This window comes from Trichosurus vulpecula, chromosome 5 (genome assembly GCF_011100635.1).
Source record: "Trichosurus vulpecula isolate mTriVul1 chromosome 5, mTriVul1.pri, whole genome shotgun sequence".
Classification (NCBI taxonomy): Eukaryota; Metazoa; Chordata; class Mammalia; order Diprotodontia; family Phalangeridae; genus Trichosurus; species Trichosurus vulpecula.
Genome location: NC_050577.1, coordinates 169,325,830 through 169,345,951, shown reverse-complemented (window position 1 = coordinate 169,345,951; position 20,122 = coordinate 169,325,830). Strand labels below are relative to the sequence as shown.

The following is a 20,122-nucleotide window of genomic DNA, read 5'->3' as shown; positions in this document are numbered from 1 at the left end:
TTTTTTCCCCACCACAATTTCTAGAGCTTCAGGGGGGCAATGGCTGCTGTTTCCTGGGCTACTCTTCTCTTTCTACCACTTTTAAATGATGCCTTTTTCCTCCTCTCGTGCCCTAGCTTGGATGTCTGGAAATACCCCTTGTCATCCACTTCCTGACACAGATTTGAAAAGGGCTATCATTGCTACGTTGAAAGGTAGATGTTCTATCATTGTGTGTTCCTGGTTCAGGGAAGGCAGTGGGTATGGCCCATTGCTATCATTGCCACTCCCTTAGGACTCTGAAGTTCCACTGGAAAGCTTAGGTTAAAACTCAAGCTGGTATTTTATTAATATTAGCCCTTCTTTCCTGCTGGCATGAAACTCACCTATCCATAAAAATATCTCTCAAGTTTTGATTAGATTTATTCTTTTTTCTTTTCCAAAAAGAAATCTCCATTTTCTATCCCTTCCCTTGGGTTGGAACTTCAACCAAAGGTCATTATCATTATTCCATGTTGATTGCGGAGTGGCATTGATTCATCCCTAGGTGTTTCTTCTAAGATGTGCCCGGTAGTGAGGAGTGTGGGGTCCATGGAAAGAGTGCAGTATTGGAGGTCAGAACACATGTTTTGAATTCTTCCTCCACTACATTATTTGCACAACCTTGGACGAGTTATTTAATCTTCCTAGACTGCAGCTTCTTCACCTATAACATGGTGTTGGACTAAATGTTCTCTAAGGACCCTTCCATTCCTAAATCCTATGACCTTTTACTGTTACTTGGAATCTTAAACCAGAGTTCTTTCACCCAGGTATAAACTTCCCCATCTCCCTGAAACTTATCTCTGAATTTTGAGGGTCATGAGTTTTGTAGAAGTGAAAATGAGATGTTCAGAATCCCTGCCCTATGCTATTTTAATCTGACTTGACATTTTACACCCTGTACGTGATTAAAAATCTCTAACAAGTGAATGATGATTCACTTAGAATAGTATTTATGGAGCACCTTTTCTCGAGGGGGTTCCCAGATGTTCTCTAAATCATCTGCATAATATGTCTGAAGTAGGGTTGTCACCCATCCTGTAAAGCCCCAGCTAGTCTGAAAACTCAGATGTCCGTGTGTAAGATGTTTGAGAATGTGTGGGAATAGCTGCATTTGCATTATCGCACTCCACTTAGGGATTGTTGTTGCGTTTCAGTCGTGACAGAGTCTTTGTGATCCCATTTGGGGTTTTCTTGGCAGAGGTACTGGAAATGCTTTGCTATTTCTTTCTCTAGCTCATTTTACAGATGAGGAAACAGGGTTAAGTGACTTGTCCAGGATCACACAGCTAGTGTCCAAGGTCAGATTTGAACTCCAGTCTTCCTGACTCCAGGCCTGGCATTCTATCCTGGCTGCCCACCTATGTACTTATGGATAGTCCTTACTCTTAGGGAGTTTTTCCTGACCAAAAACTAAAAAAAACCCTAATTTTTTTTCTTTAACTTTTCCACACATTGTTTCATGTTCTGTCTTCTGAGCCCCACAAAACAAGTAGAATCCAATTCATCCTTGAACCAAATCATGCCCTCAATCTCCTGTAGCCTAGATCAGGAGTGGGGAACCTGTGGCCTCAAGACCACATGTGGCCCTCTAGGTCCTCAAGTGTGGCCTATTAACAGACATCTAAGTTTGGATCCCATCAAAGGGCTGCACTTGAGGATTTAGAGGGCCAGATGTGACCTTGAGGCCACAGGTTCCCTACCCCTGGCCTAGGTCAGTAGTGTTGAACTCAAATAGAAACTGGGAGCTACAAAACTATACGTAATGATCTCTGTGTGTCATATATGGGCTTAATTTTTTTAAATGCTAAATAATCTATACTTTGTTGTATTTTTATTTATTTGGTTCAGCATTTCCATGAGAAGTGTTGAGGGCTATACCTCTGGCCTAGGATACTGCAATGGCCTTTCATTTGTTTCCTGTTACATGTACTTTTTCCTTTCTCTGCTCTATCCAAAAGACAACTGCTAAAAAGAATATTCCTAAGGCTGGCCATGTCACTGCACTGCTGGGTCACCTTTCAGTTGTTCTCCAGGGCTGATTCCAGCTTCTGACATTACTCCCCTTCATACACCCCATATTGCAGCCAAACTGAGCTGTTTGCTGTTCTCGGGCTTGGGTCTATGTGTTCCATCTGTGTACATTTGCCCAAGCCACCCTCTAAGAATACTCCCTCCCTCCCTCTGCCTTTCAGAATTTATTTTCTTTATTATGTTGTATTTCCAGAACTGGCCTCGGAGTTAGGAAAATTTAGATCCAAATCCTGCTTTCCATACACACTTTCTAAGAGTAGTTTCCAATCTGCTTTAGTTAAGGTAGATTCCTCACAAGGAGTTCCCTAAGACAATGAAATTATAGGTCCTAAAAAAGTCAAAACAGCAAAATCTCACCAATGGAATGTAAGTTTCCTGTGGGCAGGAGCTCTTTAGGGGTTTTGTGTTTTGTTTTGTTTTGGTTGCCTCAGGAAGAGCCACAATTATCTCTGCTTCCCCAGAACTCCTGTCCTCCCTTAATAAATATCAAAAAAAAAAAATGTGGAGGGTGTGAATATGAGATTTTGTAGAAATAAAGATTATTAGAAACTCTGACTTTGGCCAATTTTTAAAATCTTGCTTGAAAGTTGTGCTCTGTACAAGATTAGAAATGTTACAGCGGTCTGCTCATTTGTACTTAACTTGGCCCTGCTGTGTAGCTTCTTACATTGGATGGAGTACTAGTTAATTTTTGTCTTTGTGTCTTGTTTCCTAAAGTAGTTCACAGGTTACTTGAGAACAGAAAGTACATCTTTGTATTATATATTTTATATTATGTATATTATGTATTATGTTATATATAGGGCATGTATAATATCTAATGTATATAACACATAATGTGTATGTACATATATACATACATGTATATGGGGGGGGTGGTCCTAGGTTAAGCAGTGCACAGAGCACTGGTCCTGGAGTCAGGCTGACTCATCTTCCTGAGTTCACGTCTGGCCTCAGATACTTGTGTGACCCTGGGCAAGTCATCTAACCCTGTTTGCCTCAGTTTCCTCATCTGTAAAATGAGCTGGAGAAGGAAATGGCAAACTGCTCCAGTGTCTTTGCCAAGAACTTCGCCAAGAAAATTCCAAATGGGGTCACAAAGAGTAGGACATGACTGAAAAAATGACTGAATAACAATAATATATATGCATGCATATATATATATATACATACACACAATACATATATACATACTGTATATACATATATGTATACATATATGTACACATATATGTATGTATATATACACACACGTGTATATATGTGTGTGTATATATGTATATGTGTGTATGTGTATACACACACACATACACTTCTTTGTATTCCCTTGTGCTGCCTAGGACAGTGGTACACATTTAATGCACACTCAAATGTTTGTTGAACAAATGAATGAATGGGGAATATTGCTTAGACCTTCTGCCTCAATGGCTCTGTTCAGAACCTAAGGGCATACCACCTCTCAGAATATGGGAGACCCTATGAGAGCATCCAGTCTTTCCTCTCCCTTGTGTACTTTCAAGACCTCTGATAGGCATTAGGTACACATGGCCCGGACAGACTGATAATAATTTCACATCATTTAAATGCCTGAGCCAAGTACCATTCCCCTTTCATTTAAATTAGATAAAACCCAGAGATGTGGCATGCAAGTGATGGGAGTCCACTGGGGAAATTAAAGGTTCAAAGAGAACGGGACCCATTACAATCAAAGCAGTTAGCACAGCCAGTGACTCCGTCTACCCTGTAGCTTGTATGTTCCTTGGGGTACAGTGAAAAATGAAACAGAAGGGCTTCTGCAAGTAGTCTGAGGAATTTATTTTAATTGGGGATAGAGGTAGCATTCTGTATTTGGAGTAAATGCACAGTAGTGTGATTCAGCTTGCTAACGAATTGAATCCAAAGTGCTATGTGGGAAACGACAGAAAATTCCTCACTTCCACCATGGAAAATTCACATATTTCCCTCCTGTCCCTAAATACAGATTTGATATGACTGTAGGTTCATTTCTTGGCCCCAGTTGTTTGCATCCTGTTCTGTATTTGGTCTCTTTAAAAAAAAAAAAGAAGTTTAAATGATAGTACATGAATTTGTCAAGTACTGATCCCTCAAATTGCCCACCCAAGTAACTATGATCACAGAGACAAGAAAAATGCATGCAGTGGACAATTAGGATGGTTAGAGGCAAAACAAATTAGATTCAGATTCATCCTGGTCTTTGGGGCCCAGTGAATTAAGAGAATTCAATTCATGGCTATAAAATACTATGCTAATGTTTGGTTTGCATGTTTAAATGGTTATTGAAGCATTATTTTAACTTTGTGCTTTCTTTTACTTCCAGGACATTAAATATTGATCATGCACCCTCATAACCTAAATGCTATTCAATCTTAGTGGTGTCAGATGACAAGGTTTTTTTTTTCCAATTGTCCAACCTACCTTTACTTTCTTTCCTTTGTATTTTTAGATGCATCATCCCATTCAGATGAAACCTGCAGATAGTGAAAAGTCAAATGGTAAGTGGCGATGGCTTGTCTCATTTAATAATAATGCCTCTGTCTTTAAATTAAAAAGTGAGGGCAAGTAGGATGAAGCCAGTTGCAAGTATCCGTTTCTGTGTAAAAAGCTGAGAATTATTTCAGAAAATAGCTCTGCGGCTGTCAGGTCTGAAGAAATGATGACATGATCTGTTGTCCCATTTATCTCTCCTGTAAAGATGTGTGGAAGGTGTTACAAGAAATAGTTTTCTGTCTCTCTCCATTTGGGGCTTGCCCTGGGTCATGGCCCATTGGCATTTAGCTTTTGTTGATCTTCCCCTTTAGTGTAGGGTAGAAAAAGAAGCACGAACACTTGTTACTCTTGTGAAAAGAAAAAGTGAGCATGAAGGCGGGGGATTGCCCATTAAGAGTTAAACTGAATTTTTTCCCCTTTTTCATTTATTCCTTGGTTAGAGTATTTTTTTTAACGCAGGTGGCCTAAATCATACCAAAATGATCAAAAGATATTTGCATCAGGGTTCATTCAGGATTCAGATTACTGATTAAATAAACTTATACTAAACATAAAATATGCAGTTGACAAGGTCCATGAAATCATTGGAATTTATCTCTTCTGGAGCTGGGAATGCTGATGGCCATGCTTCCCTGTTTGGTGTTTTTACTTTTGTTTTAGCAAAGCTTTTTCTTTATTTTAATTTTTTTTAAATGTGCTGAAATATATGTTAAAGGAATCTTCTACCTTCTTAGACCACAGAGCTTCTCAAGTCCCACAAGGCTGCCATAATAATCAGCACTGTTTCCTTCCAACAGGCATTTTTGCACCTCATTAATTAGTAATCAGGGCAGAAGCCATGCACTTAGAGATCTACATATCTGCAAATGTAAATTATGATTGGGCTCTAAATCTCTCCACAAGGTATTTTTTTTTCTAATTGTAGTGCATCCCATTTTCTGGCTTCTCCACAGACTATAAAGTTTTGAAGAAAATAAGAACTTGCCACATTTTTCTGGAATAGACAATAGTCTGGCTTTTTGTTGGAGATCTTGCTGGTTATCTTAGTCCTCCCATGCAACCTGACTCCCTTCTACCTGCCCTGATAATACCCCTACCCAGAAAATACCTATTACCTAGATATGGCTCTGGCCTGACCATCAATACAGAAGTTAGATGTTGGGCTAGTTGTCTAGAAATCTCTTTAATCTCCAAACTGTATAACTCAGGAACATTTTTTTTGTTTGTTTTTTGGTAGAGTATACATTTCTCTCATTAAAAGAGACTAGAAGTTTGGGTTGAGGAAATAATTCACCTTAGTGCAGTACATCTTATAATCTTTAGATTTTTTGCACACAAAGACCTTGGTTTAAACCCTGGTTCTACCACTTGCTGCCTCTTTGATTTTAGGCAAATAACTTCTCTGGGCCTCAGTGTCCTTCAGTGTGAAATTAAAGTTTGTGCTAGATAGCCACTAAAGTCAGAGATTTAAAAGTATGTGATCCTATGACCTCCTTACCTTCGCAGGAGAGAACCTATTAGAGTGGTAGCCTATAGAATTAAAGGTAATTATCGGGAATAAGTAGACATATTCAAATAATTGAGGCCAATATGAGATTTTTGCTTCTATTTATGAATTTTTCATTTCACTTGGCTCATGGTAGATGAAGTCATAAACTATCTTATTGTTCTAATCATCATGCTGTACTTCTCTTATTTCAAGGCATTTTTGGCAGATAAGCACAGTAATTTGTGCAAAGTAGGCATATGAATGAATGAATGCATGAGCACTCTCCAGAAACTAGTCCTTCTAGATTTTTCCTTCTCAAGTCATGATAGAGATTTGCATGTATAATACTCATAGGCACCAAAACCTTTGGTTAGACCAGTTCTGCCTTTGGATACACAGACTCAAGTTTGGTTTTCAGGTTGACATTCAGAGAGTTGAAGAATGTGACTAAGCCGAAGGTTGCTGTTAAAGGAAGACAACTCTTTATTTTAGTAGCCTTTCGAAAGTAGAAGGATCAGAAGCATCCTATGTTGCATTGACATGGGCGGGTTTCACTTCTTTCTTTGAAGTTATCGAGGAAGCCATGAAATATATAATTTCCTAAAGCTTGTGATAAAAAGCCAACCCCTCCCTCATCCCCCACCTCCATCCTTTACAAGGTGCTTTTGACAGGTAAGCATAGTTTTAGAAAGCTCAAAGAGCACAAGGATTTCTTTGGATCAGATGCTCTAAATAGCTCCTATAGTTGTGAAAGAAATATAACAAGCTCTAATTGCAGTGTTATTGAGTTTGCTGACATTTATGGATGGCACAAAAGACTCATCACAGTAAGACATTGGCTGTCTTCATTATCAACATGCTTAGATTCCTGAAACTCAGTATTTGTGCAGAACAAGAGCGCTCCTAATCACAGATTAATTAGTGATGGACAAATGAAATAAAGAAAAGTTAATTACCCCTTGAGCCTTCATCTATCTATACATTCCAACATAAATTGAACCTCTGTTTGTCCACCATGTTGACTTGCCCAAGTTTTGCACCCTATAGCTCATATTCCATTAAATATGTTTCAAAAATGTTCACAGCTTTGTGCAGGGCCTCCCCTTTAAATTGCCTTTGAATCAAGCTTGGGCCCCTGTGAAATGTTAGAAATTTCTTTGTTTCCTCTTTTCTCCACTTGCTTCTATGATTCCATGTGTCAAACAAATTTCCATTCTAGTGACAAGCAGTAAAGTACTAGTTAACATATAGTAAAAGCTATTCTTCCTAATTCTTTTGCTCCTTTCAGAGCCAGATAAACATCCTATCAGTATCCAGTTTTGAGAGTGCTTGTTTGGACAGAGCGTAAGACCAATGGAGCATTTTTTTCCTTTGCATAATTTTCCATTTCAATCCAAAAAAGCTAAATGAAGATGCTACACCTAGCTTCAGTGAATTAGGGCTTTAGCTGGGGAATAAAAATATTGTGCCGTGGGAAGATCTCATTTTTTCCAATTTCTCTTTCTACTAACATCAATTTTAAAAGATAAAAAAGTTTCGTTAATTTGGAAATGTTGATAGAACTAGACTTCAAGTCTGGGTATGAGTGGAAAAAAATAAGCACATACCTTGTGAAAGCAAAATTAGTTTCTGTCTTGTGGACCCCTCTTTGTTATATTAGCTGACTCTCAATGGCGCTAACTGGAATGCCAAACCCCCTGCTGAAATGAGGGATGGGAGAGGAAGGAAGTGGGGTGGAGAGAGACAGAGAGAGAGAGAAAATAGATAATAGATAGATATAGATATGGGTGCACCCCTGTGTGTGTGTGTGTGTGTGTGTGTGTGTGTGTATTTCCGTAGACAGAGTACAAATCCATCCTGCTTTAACCCACCAACCTCACAACTTGTCTGAGGCTCTTAAGGCATAGATTCCAGAAATGCCATTTAAGCCCACTATCTCTTCTCTTGAGGCCTCCAAAATCCCTACTGTCCCTGCTTGAAGTTCACAGCCAGCTGTAGTAAAGATAACTAAGTATTATCAACTCAGGAAGGAGACCTACAAAGACTCCATTTTTAAAAGGGAGGAATCACAGGACATTTCCAACTAGTGACTTTTTGATTCACTGAAAGATGAAGAAATAATTTTGAAATTCAAAGTAGAGAGACTCACAGATTTGGAGGCAGTAATTAAATGCCATATGTTAGCACTAACACATAGAAAAGTTGTTAATTAATTCAGTCAGCCCTGAATCCAGGTGTGACTTTGACAGATTGTACACCAGGGTGTTAGCAGACTTACAATTAGAGATAAAAAAAGATTTTTTTTTCCCTGACAAAAAAAAATAACCTTTTATACTTAAACAATTAACCCTTTCTCTATTTGTTCCATGGAAGGGACAATATGTTTACAAAGGTCATTGGCAAACATTGCCAGATTTATATTAGTTGACTCATATTCTTATTGTATTTGAAAGTGCTTTTTTGGTTGTTCATTTTCAATCCTTGAAGGAAAAGAACCCATCCGAAAAGTATGGCTGCAATGTTATTAACTGTATTTGTCAAAAATATCTACAGAAGCTCCCAAGAAAAATGTATATTATACCTCATGAAGAAATGTTTGTGGCAAATAGGGAATTCTTTTTTTCTTAAGTCAAGGAAAACTTGTAGAATAGAACAATGCACACATTTATTAAGTGCTATGTACTGAGGTCTGGGAATATAACGGCCAAAAAAGCCCCCATCCTCAGGGAGCTGACAGTACAATGAGAGAAATGAACGTGTAAATGAATAGACACGTGTATACAGAATAGATAGAAGATTATGTCACAGAGATGGCAGTGGCGGGAGGTGGAGGGGGGAGGCAGGGGAAAGGCTTCCTGAAGAAGAGGATTGAAGGAGAATCTAGTTCTACTTTTCCCTATTTTGTTGTCAACCCAAATATATCCTTGTTGTACCTCAAGAACTGGAGAGAGACCGTAGCTGGTGAAAGACTGTTATGTACGTTAAGGGAAATAACAGCTCAAGGAACAGAAAGGAAATTATCCCAAATGACTTCTTTCAGATAGCATATTAAATAAAGGCTGTTTTAAATAGACTGTGCATGATTTTTAGTTTTATTGGGGGAAGGTCTTGATTTTCTTCCATCTAAATTAATTCTAGCATTTGGGTAAGAGAGACATCCTCTTACCTCTCTGGCTTAGCACAGGACCTGGCATAGGGTAGGTATTTAGTAAATATTTGTTGACTCTTATTCACTCTCTATCCTCCGCACACCCCACTCTTCTTTTCTTCATTGATTTATGTGTGTTAGGGTGGGGAAAGAGGAGGAACAGCATCAGTTTACCAGTTTGGTGAATGCTAGAACTGATGATTATATATACCTACACACATACAAATACACACACACACACACACACATATATATACATATGTGTGTGTGTATATATACACACACATACATATGTATATAATATTTCATCATATTATATGTGTGTGTGTCTCTTACCATTTATAAAGTCATTATATTATCTCATGGTCATAGTAGAAAGAGTCCTAGTTCCCAAGTAATGATAGCTAACATTTATATAGCTCTTACTGTTTGCCAGACACTGCTAAGCCCGGTTGGTCCTCACAACCACCTTGGGAGGTAGATGCTATTTCTTTCCCCAATTTTCGATTGAAGGAACTGAAGTAGACAGAGGTTAAGAGACTTTTCCAGTCTCACAGCTAGTAAGTGTCTGAGACTGGATTTGAACTCACATCTTCCTGAGGATAGAGTCCCAGCCAGCTGGGTTTAAATTCTGGCTCTGCTACAATACTATTTTTATGATGTGGACAAGTCAGTTCTCTTTGAGCCCAAGTTTCTTCATCTCTAGGAGGAGGGGAATCTGGGCTCAGTGATTTCTGTGGTTCCTTCCAGATCTGAATCTGTGGTCCTGAAAAACAGCCTTGTGAAGTTGTATAATTTATTCATCCCCATTTTACAGAGGAGAATTGAATTTGATAAATTTCTGAAGCTTGAATTTTTTGGTAGCTAGCAACAAGCAAACAGCAATCAAAAACCAGAAAGTCTTGCTTTATTCTTAAAACCGTTTCCATTTTCTGGTTATTCATCTTTGAGAAGGGGGAAAAATCTTTATTTTTTTCAGCTATACTCAGGAGCAGGATGTTTAATTTACTATAAAATCACCGTCAAGCTGGAAACCTGCAAATTGTTTTAGCTAAGTGACATAATCATAGGTTTACAAAGATCAGCTGGGAATTTGTCAGCTGCTGTTGTAAGGAAATTAGAACCAAATTCTTCTGGATTTGAGCAGGTTCCAGAGGCAGGTTCTTGCTTTCTTGGAGCATCAGGATAGGAGAAGAAAGAGCAAGTATGACTATTCCTGGAAGGTTTTTCCTTTCCCATTTCTCTTATTTTAACTATTTCCTTCCTCTTTTTTCTCATCCCACAAATAATCTATAACGATTTAGTTGAAAAGGATCAAATTGTATTCCCCATTTGCTTGGAGAATCCATTAATCTCAGGTTGCCTAAGACTGTTCTTACTTTGTGGGTCAAAAGACTTGAGGAAGATTCTTTATTAGGAGTAAAGTGTCCCAAGCTACTTTCTGATTTTATGCTGACAGTTTTTAATCTGCCAATCCCCTAACTGCTACCACTACAGTTTATAGTGAAGAAGCAGCAATCATTTTTTACTAGAAGCAGACCATAATATGAAATCTCCACCAAGCCAGAGAGGTTGCTATCCAGAAGGACATTCAAAGCAAGCAAGTGCTCTGCCCCAGATCACACCTCCAGGAACTAACAGAGTTGAAACTGAGAGCCATTCAAACAATGGTCTTTTGACTCTAGTGATCTCTCCAATAAGCCGGGCTGCCTCTCAAATAGAAATAATGAAGGTACTCTCTGTTCAGTGGACCCAATAGGAAAAATGGAAATAAAAGACAATAAAAATACCAAGCAAGTATATAAAAACATGTGTATAACCAATTATGGCTTTATACAAAAATGCTGAATATCAGTGAAATTTTAGAGATGTCAAAGTGACTTGATTTATTAGAGCTCTTCCTTATATTGGTGTTTAGTTTTCTGTCCTTTGGGTTTCTGGGTTATGTTTCTCAATGAAACAGTATTTCCTTTGGGGTTATATAATCTTGGAATCAGGAAGACCCTAGTTCAAATCAAGTCTCAGAGAGTGAAGGAAATTGATCAGTTGATATCAAAGGTCCCTAGCACTCTGTCCTTTGATGTCATTGAGGGTCCTAACAATCCTGTCCAATAAAGCTCAGTGTTCCAAGGGAGGTAAACTCAGGACTTGGAGGTCAGTTCAGGAAATTAAAGTGACCCCCACCTCCCCCAACAAGGTGAAACTAAGCAGGGCTTACTGACTCCACCCGTAAGTGCAACAGTGGAGCAGAGTCTGGCTCTGACCCAAAGAATAAATTCAGAACTCAAAGCTGGAGAGATGAATAAATAAAAGAATACACCAACCAGTATAAAAAAATATAGATCTAGAGATGCCTAATAATCCAGCCTAGAAGAAGAAAACTTCATAATAATTGTAAGCAGTGACTCCAAGGGAAAGAAAATGGATGTTTCTACAAGGATTACATGAATGCCTAGAGTAAAGGAAACAAGAGTTTGGTGGGGTTTTTTCGTTTGTTTTTTAATGAGATAATAACTCTGGTAGAAGAACTGAAAGAAGAACAAACAGATTAGAAGAGAAAGCTGTAAACCTTACCAAAGTAACAAAATACCAGAATAGACCAAGCAAGTCAATGACTCTTTAAGAGAGCAAGAAACATCAGAACTCAAAGGAATGACGAAATATAAGAAAATGTAAGATATCAGGTATCAAAAACGACTGACCTAGAAAATAAGCCAAAGAGAGATAATTTAAGAATCTCTGGACTCCCTGAAAACCATAATTTTTTTAAGAAAAAAGCTTGACACTATATTTTAAGAAATCATAAGTGACAATTTCCTAGTTCTACTAAAACTAAAGGTTAAAATGAAGCTAGACAGAATCTACCAATTATCTCTTGAAATAAACGTCAAAACGAAGAGTCTTATGTACCCTCCAGTAAGTGTTGTAGCCAAAATCTAGACTCCACATAAGAGAAAAAATATTGCCAACATACAGAAAAGAGTTTAGGTACCAAACAACCACTTTCAGGATCACATGAGATCTAAAGATCTGGCAGCTTCTGCTCTAAAGGAGATGGGATCTAAAAATATAGTATTCCAAAAGGCAAAAGATACAGGCTTACCACCAAGAATGACTCACCCAGCAACACAGGAAAAAAATCTCAAAGCAAAGAGAAAGTAGACCTTTAATGGAACAGAGGACTTTCAAGTATTTCTGGTAAGGAAGCCAGAGCGGAATAGGAACTCTGGAATACTAACTCAAGAGTCCAGAGAAACCTAGAAAGAGAAATGTATTTGAGCAATTGGAAGGAGCTGAGTGATGCTATAATACTAAAATTCTAGTGGGGGAGAAAAAACAAGTGTCCCTTAAGAACCTAAATGTCTTCAGATAAGACATTCTAAATAAGAAAAAACAGAGGACCGGGAGACTCTAGAGCTGCCATAGGAGAAAGAGAAGGGAGGAGGGAATGAGTACATTGCTGTAGAAAAGAGGAAGAAGGGGGTGAAATTTCCTAGTTCTTATAATTGAAATGCATGAGAAGAATATTCACAAATATTGAGATAGTGGAGTGAACATCAGATTAACTTCACTGTTGTTTGAATCAAAGAGTTAAAAAAACACACACACAAGGATTTATTATAGAAATACATCAAACTCAACGGGGAACTAGCTTGGATGGGGTGAGTAGGAAAGGGGGAAATTAAGAGAGAATAATTATGGAAAGAGAATAGTCCCAAGCAAAACAAACTTCTCGATCCTTTAAGGGGGCTTAATAGGGTGAGGGGGTGGGGAAACAAACAAGTAGGAGCTAAGAGTGTATCCATGAAAGGATGGCTGAGCAATACGAATGTAATGGAATAGTATTTCACCAAAATAAATTATGAAAGAGATTATTTCAGAGAATCTTGGGTATGACCTGATGCTAGTGAGGTGAACAGATTCAGAACAGTTTCTATGAGGTTATTGTTGTTTAGTCATGTCCAACCCTTTGTGACCCCTTTTGAGATTTTCTTGACAAAGATATTGGAGTGGTTTGCCATTTCCTTCTTCAGCTTATTTTACAGATGAGAAAGCTGAAGCAAACAGAGTTAATTGGCATAAAGCTAGTAAATGTTTATATCAGGACAGCATTGTAAAAAAAAAAGTTGAAAAACTTAAGAATCCTACCCATTTAGTACCAAAGATGAAGTATGTTATCCATCTCCTGACAAAGAAGGGATGGAGCTGACGTGACGTGCAGGGGGAAGAAAGGTTTTTGAAGTTGGACGTGATGTGGATTGGTTTTGCTTGACTATACTTGTTTTGGTAACTCTGGATGGGAGAGTGAGGCAGAGGACTTTGAGCAATTCTGCCTCACTTAAATACAATTCACATGCAAATCAAGATGTTGCGTTAAGATGCCTTTGGTCCACTTGGAAAAAAACTAACAATTACAATGGCATTTTTTTGTCTTTTTAATGGGGTGGGAAGGGAAAGGTGGTTAGAAAGTATTGAAACTTTCTTTAATGCATAGAAGAAAACAGAAAGTAATTCAAAAGGAAACAGAAGCAGAAGTTTTCAAAATAATTAATTTAATTTATTATATATTTTTTAAAGCAAGTGGTACAAAATGGAGATTCAGTTTCATTATATAATCCACTTTTTGTGTTCTACCATATATATGGAAGTGTTCTTTTTTTGGTCTTTAAATTAAAAAAATAAATTTTTTTAAAAAGTCACGTAATTATTGTCATGAGGGGAGAGATCTGAACTTGTGATTTGGAGTAGAAAACTCCCTCTACTAATATTATCAACAACTATTCTGCAATTTAGGGTCTTAGAGAATTTTCTGAGGGTACTAAGAAACTGGCCCAGACTCACAGAACTAATAATATATCTAAGGCAGGACTTGAACCTAGGTTTTCCTAAATACCAAGTTCACTATAGCACATTCCCTCTACTATTTTTATTATTATAAACAATCTGATGTAACACAAGATCCAACTGTCAGTTATCTCAAGTTGAAGGGGGTATGGGAAGGCTATGGTGTCTTTTACCTTGAGATATAGTACATATTTTTAAAGGTATGCTAATATATTTGTAGCGGGGGAGAGCATATGAACAGCCCTTAGAGGCCCTCTAATCTAAACCTCCCTGTATGAAAAGTATCACAATATGGTACCTAAGGAATCATTCAATCTGCAAGCATTTCTTAAGTGCCTACTATGTGCCAATCATGGTGTGAAATGCTAGGGGTACAAAAAAAGGCAAAATCAGTCATGCAGTCAATAGGCATTTATTAAGCTCCTACTATGTACCAGGCATTGTACTAAATTCTGGGGATATAAGACACCCCCTACTCTCATGGAGCTCACAAACAGCATTCATTTAAAGGATTGGAATTTGAAGGTTCTTGGCACACTTTTCCTTTTTTGCGGAATAGTCTCATCAATAGAAAATGGCTCTTTTATATCCTGATTCGCTGTAAGCTGTAGCTCATTTATTTTCTAGGCCAAGAGTTGATCTTCCTTTTAGATGAGAAATGATGGGCCATAGAGGCTGAAGGAGCCTAGTTTGAGTTGTGTAGGTCAATGTTGTAGAACGAAAATGAATGTGCTAATTAGCCTGAAAAGCATTTCTTTGATTTCCTCATCTGCCCTCCCCCAAACTCATCAATGTTACTCCTCACCAGTGGGAATGAGGCCCTGTCTTAATGTCTTGGAACCTTAACATTTTTCTGTCAAGGTGCTGGGCATTAAGCTCTTTCCATTTGAAAGGCACATTTCCTTTCCTTAAATGCTTTTAGACAGAAGTTTTCATTCACTCATTTCATTACACAAACTCCTGTTTGGTTTTCTATCCTGACTTTTTTCCTTCCCTATATTTTTTTAGGGGTGGAGGGGAGGGAAATCTTAATTAAAAGTTATAACCCCCCCCCAAAAAAATTAATGCCTCTATGAAATAAAAGCATTTGCCATTTAGTATTTTTAAAATTTGCTGAATGTATTTTTTAATTAATTAATTAAGAATCCTTGTGTATCCAATTAAACATAAAAACAACACACTCACAAAATGATGAATGACCCAGAAAGAGCAAAGTGGGAGAGAAGGGGCATAAAAGAGTATATGGGGTGGGGTGGGGAGGGAATGGGGAGCTTGTAAGTATAAAGTGTTTGCCTTAGGGCCTGTCCTCAGCTTCAGAGTCAGACTCCCAAGATTGGAACTTGGTCTGATGTAGTAATGAAGCATTGATTACGGGGGGAGGGGGGGAAAAAGATGAAATGGCCTTTGATCATTCATTATTTTTATCTCCTAGCTGTGGAAGACAGAAAATTGTTCATAGGAATGGTTTCGAAGAAGTGTAATGAGAATGATATCAGGGTGATGTTTTCTCCATTTGGCCAGATAGAAGAATGTCGAATCCTCCGGGGACCTGATGGGCTGAGTCGAGGTGAGTGTGCTGTCTATAAAGTCTCTTTCCTTAAGTGCTAATTGGAACTCTGTGTCACAGTCAAGGTAGATGCAGCCACTGGGTACAGCTAGAGGTTACCCTGTAATATGTCCCATGTGATGAAGTTACCCACCTGAACTTTTCACCGTAGCTGAAATTATCACCTTTTATTTCAAAAGTCAAGAAGGTCTCAGTGCCAACATATTAACTCATGTTATCACTCTGTTTGTTCAATGGAAAAGCTGTCATAGTACTCTAAGAAAACACATCCCCTTTTTGATCCCAGATTGCAGTTTGTTTTCTTAGGCCTGGGGGAACGAAGGTTCGGAAGCAAGGGATATTGGTTATTTGTGGTTTTCATTTTAGTCTCCTGATTTTTCTGCCTCTGCCAGAAAGAAATATTAAGATAATTACAGACTCTTTGATAGTGATATGGACTAGGAAAAACTTTGATATTCACAGGAAGCCCTATATGGACTTGGATTCCTTGTCCTTCCTTGAGCTGTCAGAATCTTTCTTTAGGGGGAAACATCCCAGGGTCCCAAGTATGGAGAGGCTATGAACAGATGAAGAATTTATTTGAGTTCTGAACAAGGACTATTTTCTGAGATTGTAAGCTCCAAGGCCTTGTGGCAAAATATTTATGAAGCTGACCTTTAACACTTCTTTTACAAGAAACTGTTCAGAATAGAGTAAAATACTGTTGTCTCCCCAATTATCTCCTCCTTTCCTTTCCTAACCCATTCATAAACTTGAGAAAAGGTTAGGAGTGATGGCAGAAAACATTTTTAACACTAGGCCTTCTGTTTTCCAACTCAATCTTGGTGGTACTCAGATTCAACAAATATTAGGGACTTGTTATATATGTGCTAGGGAGATCAGTATACAAAGATAAAATAAAAATAGTCTCTGCCCTCAGTGATAATATAGTTTGAGAAATGATTAGCTTCAGAGAGATGGACATGAAACTGTTTTTACAGAGATGAAACGTACCTTCTCCACCCTTAGTGTGAGGTCTCCATTCAATCTGTAGGACAATTACAAGTGCACTCTCCCAATTACTGATTTGTTCTTATCCTCCACCCCTTTGGGGATGGGACCACTCCATGTCACATAGTGATAGAGAAGGGTAAGCCACCAGTGACCAAACAGAGGCTCTTTTCAATTCATCTTACCAGCCCTAATTGTGTTTCAAGCCATATGGGACAGAGTAGTCTGTTCTTCTGACAGTAAAGTATTACAACGTTAGCTACCACAATCCAAAATACAAAGTATAAAGTCCTCCCACTTACATCCTCCTACATTGCTCCAAAGTGGAAGGAGACGCCAAAAAAGAAAGTGACAGGCGGTAGAACAGCCGAGCTTTGATATGCCCATGTTATTTCTGAAGGTGATTTTTTTTAAAGGGAGAACAGGAGGCACAGAAATCACAGTTTATGCATTCTCTTACAATTGAGATTCTTTTTGTGACTTAACATTCTCTGAAAAGCAGTTGTCTACAAGTAGTACGGAACATGGAATTAGGTGTTATCCTTGGCCTTTGTGCTTCCAATCTAAGGCCAGATTGCGTCTAGGCAGCTGTGCAAGATTGAATCAAAAGATCCCTCACCAAAGATAAGTAATGGGATACTGTAACATCCACCTGATGCCATCTTAGAGCCAACCATTCAGACAAGCTTTAGGGCATCACAATGATCCATTCTTCCAGTCACAGCTAATCTCATACCACTCAAGAAGGGTCTATGCACACCCTGTTGAAGAAAGTAGAAAGTTGGTGACAGACAGCATGATTGAAAATTCAAAAAGGTTGTCGTATGTAGGGGAGAAACTTGAAATGGCATCACTGCCAATTAAACAGGTCCACCATTGTCCGCTGCTTTTCTATGCCACGTTTGCATGCCGTTGTTATTTACCACTTTCTGTGGTACAGGAGACAGCCTTAGTGGTAGTCTTAATAGGTGAAGTGGTTGGGATACTTGGGAGCCAAATTCAGTCAATGACTCTATATGTGAACTGGAGCATGTCACGAAAGCTTTCTACAACTCAGTTTTCTTGTCTGCAAAGTGCAAATATAACTACTTTTCCTTATTCATAAGATGTGGTGAGGATCTCTAAGTTAAGAATATAAAAGCATGTGAAAATATTACACATGTACATGATAAAAGTACTACATACATATCATTAAAGTACTAACTACATATCATTGTAAACATGGTTTAATAGTGAGACCCTAAATATGGAGTTTGATTGAGTTATACTCTATGCTCTATGATTAACCTGGCCAATTTGTGAAAATTTCTGTGCCTCCTATTCCCCATCCTACTGTTAAGTGAGAATGATAAGGAATAGTATGCCATAACATTGGAACATGTTGTATTTAGAGCACCTTTTATTATTAGTAATTCTCTTTTCAGAGGAGGTTTTAGAGCAACTTAGACTCTCCTAGTAAAGAGGATATGGTGCTGAATAAGATAATTTGCTTAATTTTATCAGTCATTTATTTGATGAACTAGTACTTGACAACAAAAGCAGTCCATTTCTGGAATACAATTAAAGGAGTTCAGTGATCCATATTTTACCTATAAAGCACTGTCCAAAAATGTAGAGAAGCCTGCCCCTTTTTAAAAAGAATACTCATTTCTGGTGAGCTGATGCTAATTTCCAATAGCAATAAATAGATAAATTGATTTTAAAATCTCATTTATAATCATTTGTTCTAAAATGTAAAGATAGTGGTATGCTTTTTTTTTCCAATTTGTGGAACCCAGAGTTTTTTTGTAATATAAGAGACTGCTCTTGAATAAGTATATTTGCTAAAAGGACAATTTTCTGATGCCTCTATTTTGCTTTTATTAAAGAATTACAGTTTTCAATCAAATTTTAATAAAGCATCTCCCATTAGTGGCTCTGCAGACAAAAAGGCTTTCAGCATTTCTGTTCCCAACTCATCGCTGGCTCAGCTATTTTAAAAAGAAGACTTTTTAAAAAAAAGTAAAATAAAATGAAACCTGGGTCTACTTGAAACATAGTCCCTATGTCTGAACCAGGGAGCTAATTATTTAATGGAAATTTTTTTAAGCCCATTCATTTGACTATGGCAAAAAGGTTGGTTTAGCGATCTGGTTACTTTTTTCCCTATTTTTTCTCTGATTCCAGTGACAAGAAAAGAAGCCATATGTGCTCCTCAATATCTCATTTACTCCTACATACCTTTTCTATATTAGTATTCAGCTGAAATTATCACCAGTAATCATTGCTTAGTAGATCCCCTTAAATCATCAAAAAGACCCCTTAGGATAAAGAAATGTCTAAAATTTTTGGCCTAAAAATCCCTTTGACCCAACCACCCCATTTGAGTACATGTGGAAGCGGGGTTTGGGGGGAGAGAAAATGCATCCAGACTTATGATTTCATTAGTATAAGGAACACCCAGTGAGGAAACTCCATCTACCAACATGGATGGGCAATTCTTCAATATCTTACAGTCTCCTAGATAGTTGCCTGGGACACTGGAGAGACTGAGTGACTTGCTTAAGTCACATATAGAGTGTGGGCCACGGTATAACAGAGAAAGGGCTTGAATTCAGATCTTCCTGAGTCCAAACCTGTCTCTGTGCCCCCTACAACCCTCTTCCAATAAGTGATTTCAACAGAGGAGCTAAGGAAACCAGAGGACTTGCATCAGTTATTAACAGGAAGTCAGTGAAGAAGAAGATCCTGCCATAGCTCATCATGCCCAGATCTTTCCTGTGCTGTGTTTGCTTCCATAGTATTAGAACCTAGTGTTCCAGTCATGACTCGAATCCACAACCAGAATCCTACCAAAGTGGGAAATACCAGCTTTCATAGCTTTTAATGTGCTCTAGAGGAGAGAGGAAAGGAGATTCAGGGTCTGCTATTTATGCTGCCTTTGCGACCTGGGGCACAAACTTCTCTAAGCATCTGCTTCCTCATCTGTAAAATCAGGGGGTTGGACAAAAATAGGTCTGGAGTTGGAAGAGGACCTCAGAAGCCATTCAGCCCCACACCTTCATTTTACAAATGAGGAAACTGAGGGCCAGGGAGATGAATTAACTTGCCCAAGGTCATAAAAGTAGTAAGATCTACAAGTGCCCATCCTGATCTAAATCCTATTAGATTCATTTAAGAAGTTTTTGTATTATTATTTTATTTTTTACTTTTGTCATATATTTATTCTTGTTGTCATAATCCACTGAGTATTATGTGAGGAATTTGTTTAATAAAAATACATCTTAAATATAATTCTTAGCCACAGGGAGCTTACAGTCTGATAAAAAAAAAAGGTTAGGCCAGAGGATGAAATACACTATCCAGAAGATGTTAAATTTTTTTAAAAATATCTTATTTTTTGCTAAGAAGTCTGATACTGAAGAGTACAGCCAACACTGGGAACAATAAGCAGATTGGATACCAATAAAAACTCATTATAATAATTTGGTTGGTCAGGATTTTTTGCCTAATTTGCTCTTCAATAAATGTACTTCCAAGC

At 38.0% G+C, this 20,122-nt stretch overlaps 1 protein-coding gene across 9 annotated transcripts in view; it reads left to right on the top strand.

Moving 5' to 3' along the window:
* Positions 1-20,122, top strand: part of CELF2 (CUGBP Elav-like family member 2) — a 392,630-nt gene that overhangs the window by 291,530 nt on the left and 80,978 nt on the right. For all 9 annotated transcript variants that reach the window (XM_036759896.1, XM_036759905.1, XM_036759906.1 and 6 more), the window contains 2 exons: positions 4,520-4,568; positions 15,478-15,612. In XM_036759896.1, coding sequence (XP_036615791.1) covers positions 4,520-4,568; positions 15,478-15,612 — 184 coding nt within the window. The remainder of the gene's footprint in view (positions 1-4,519; positions 4,569-15,477; positions 15,613-20,122) is intronic.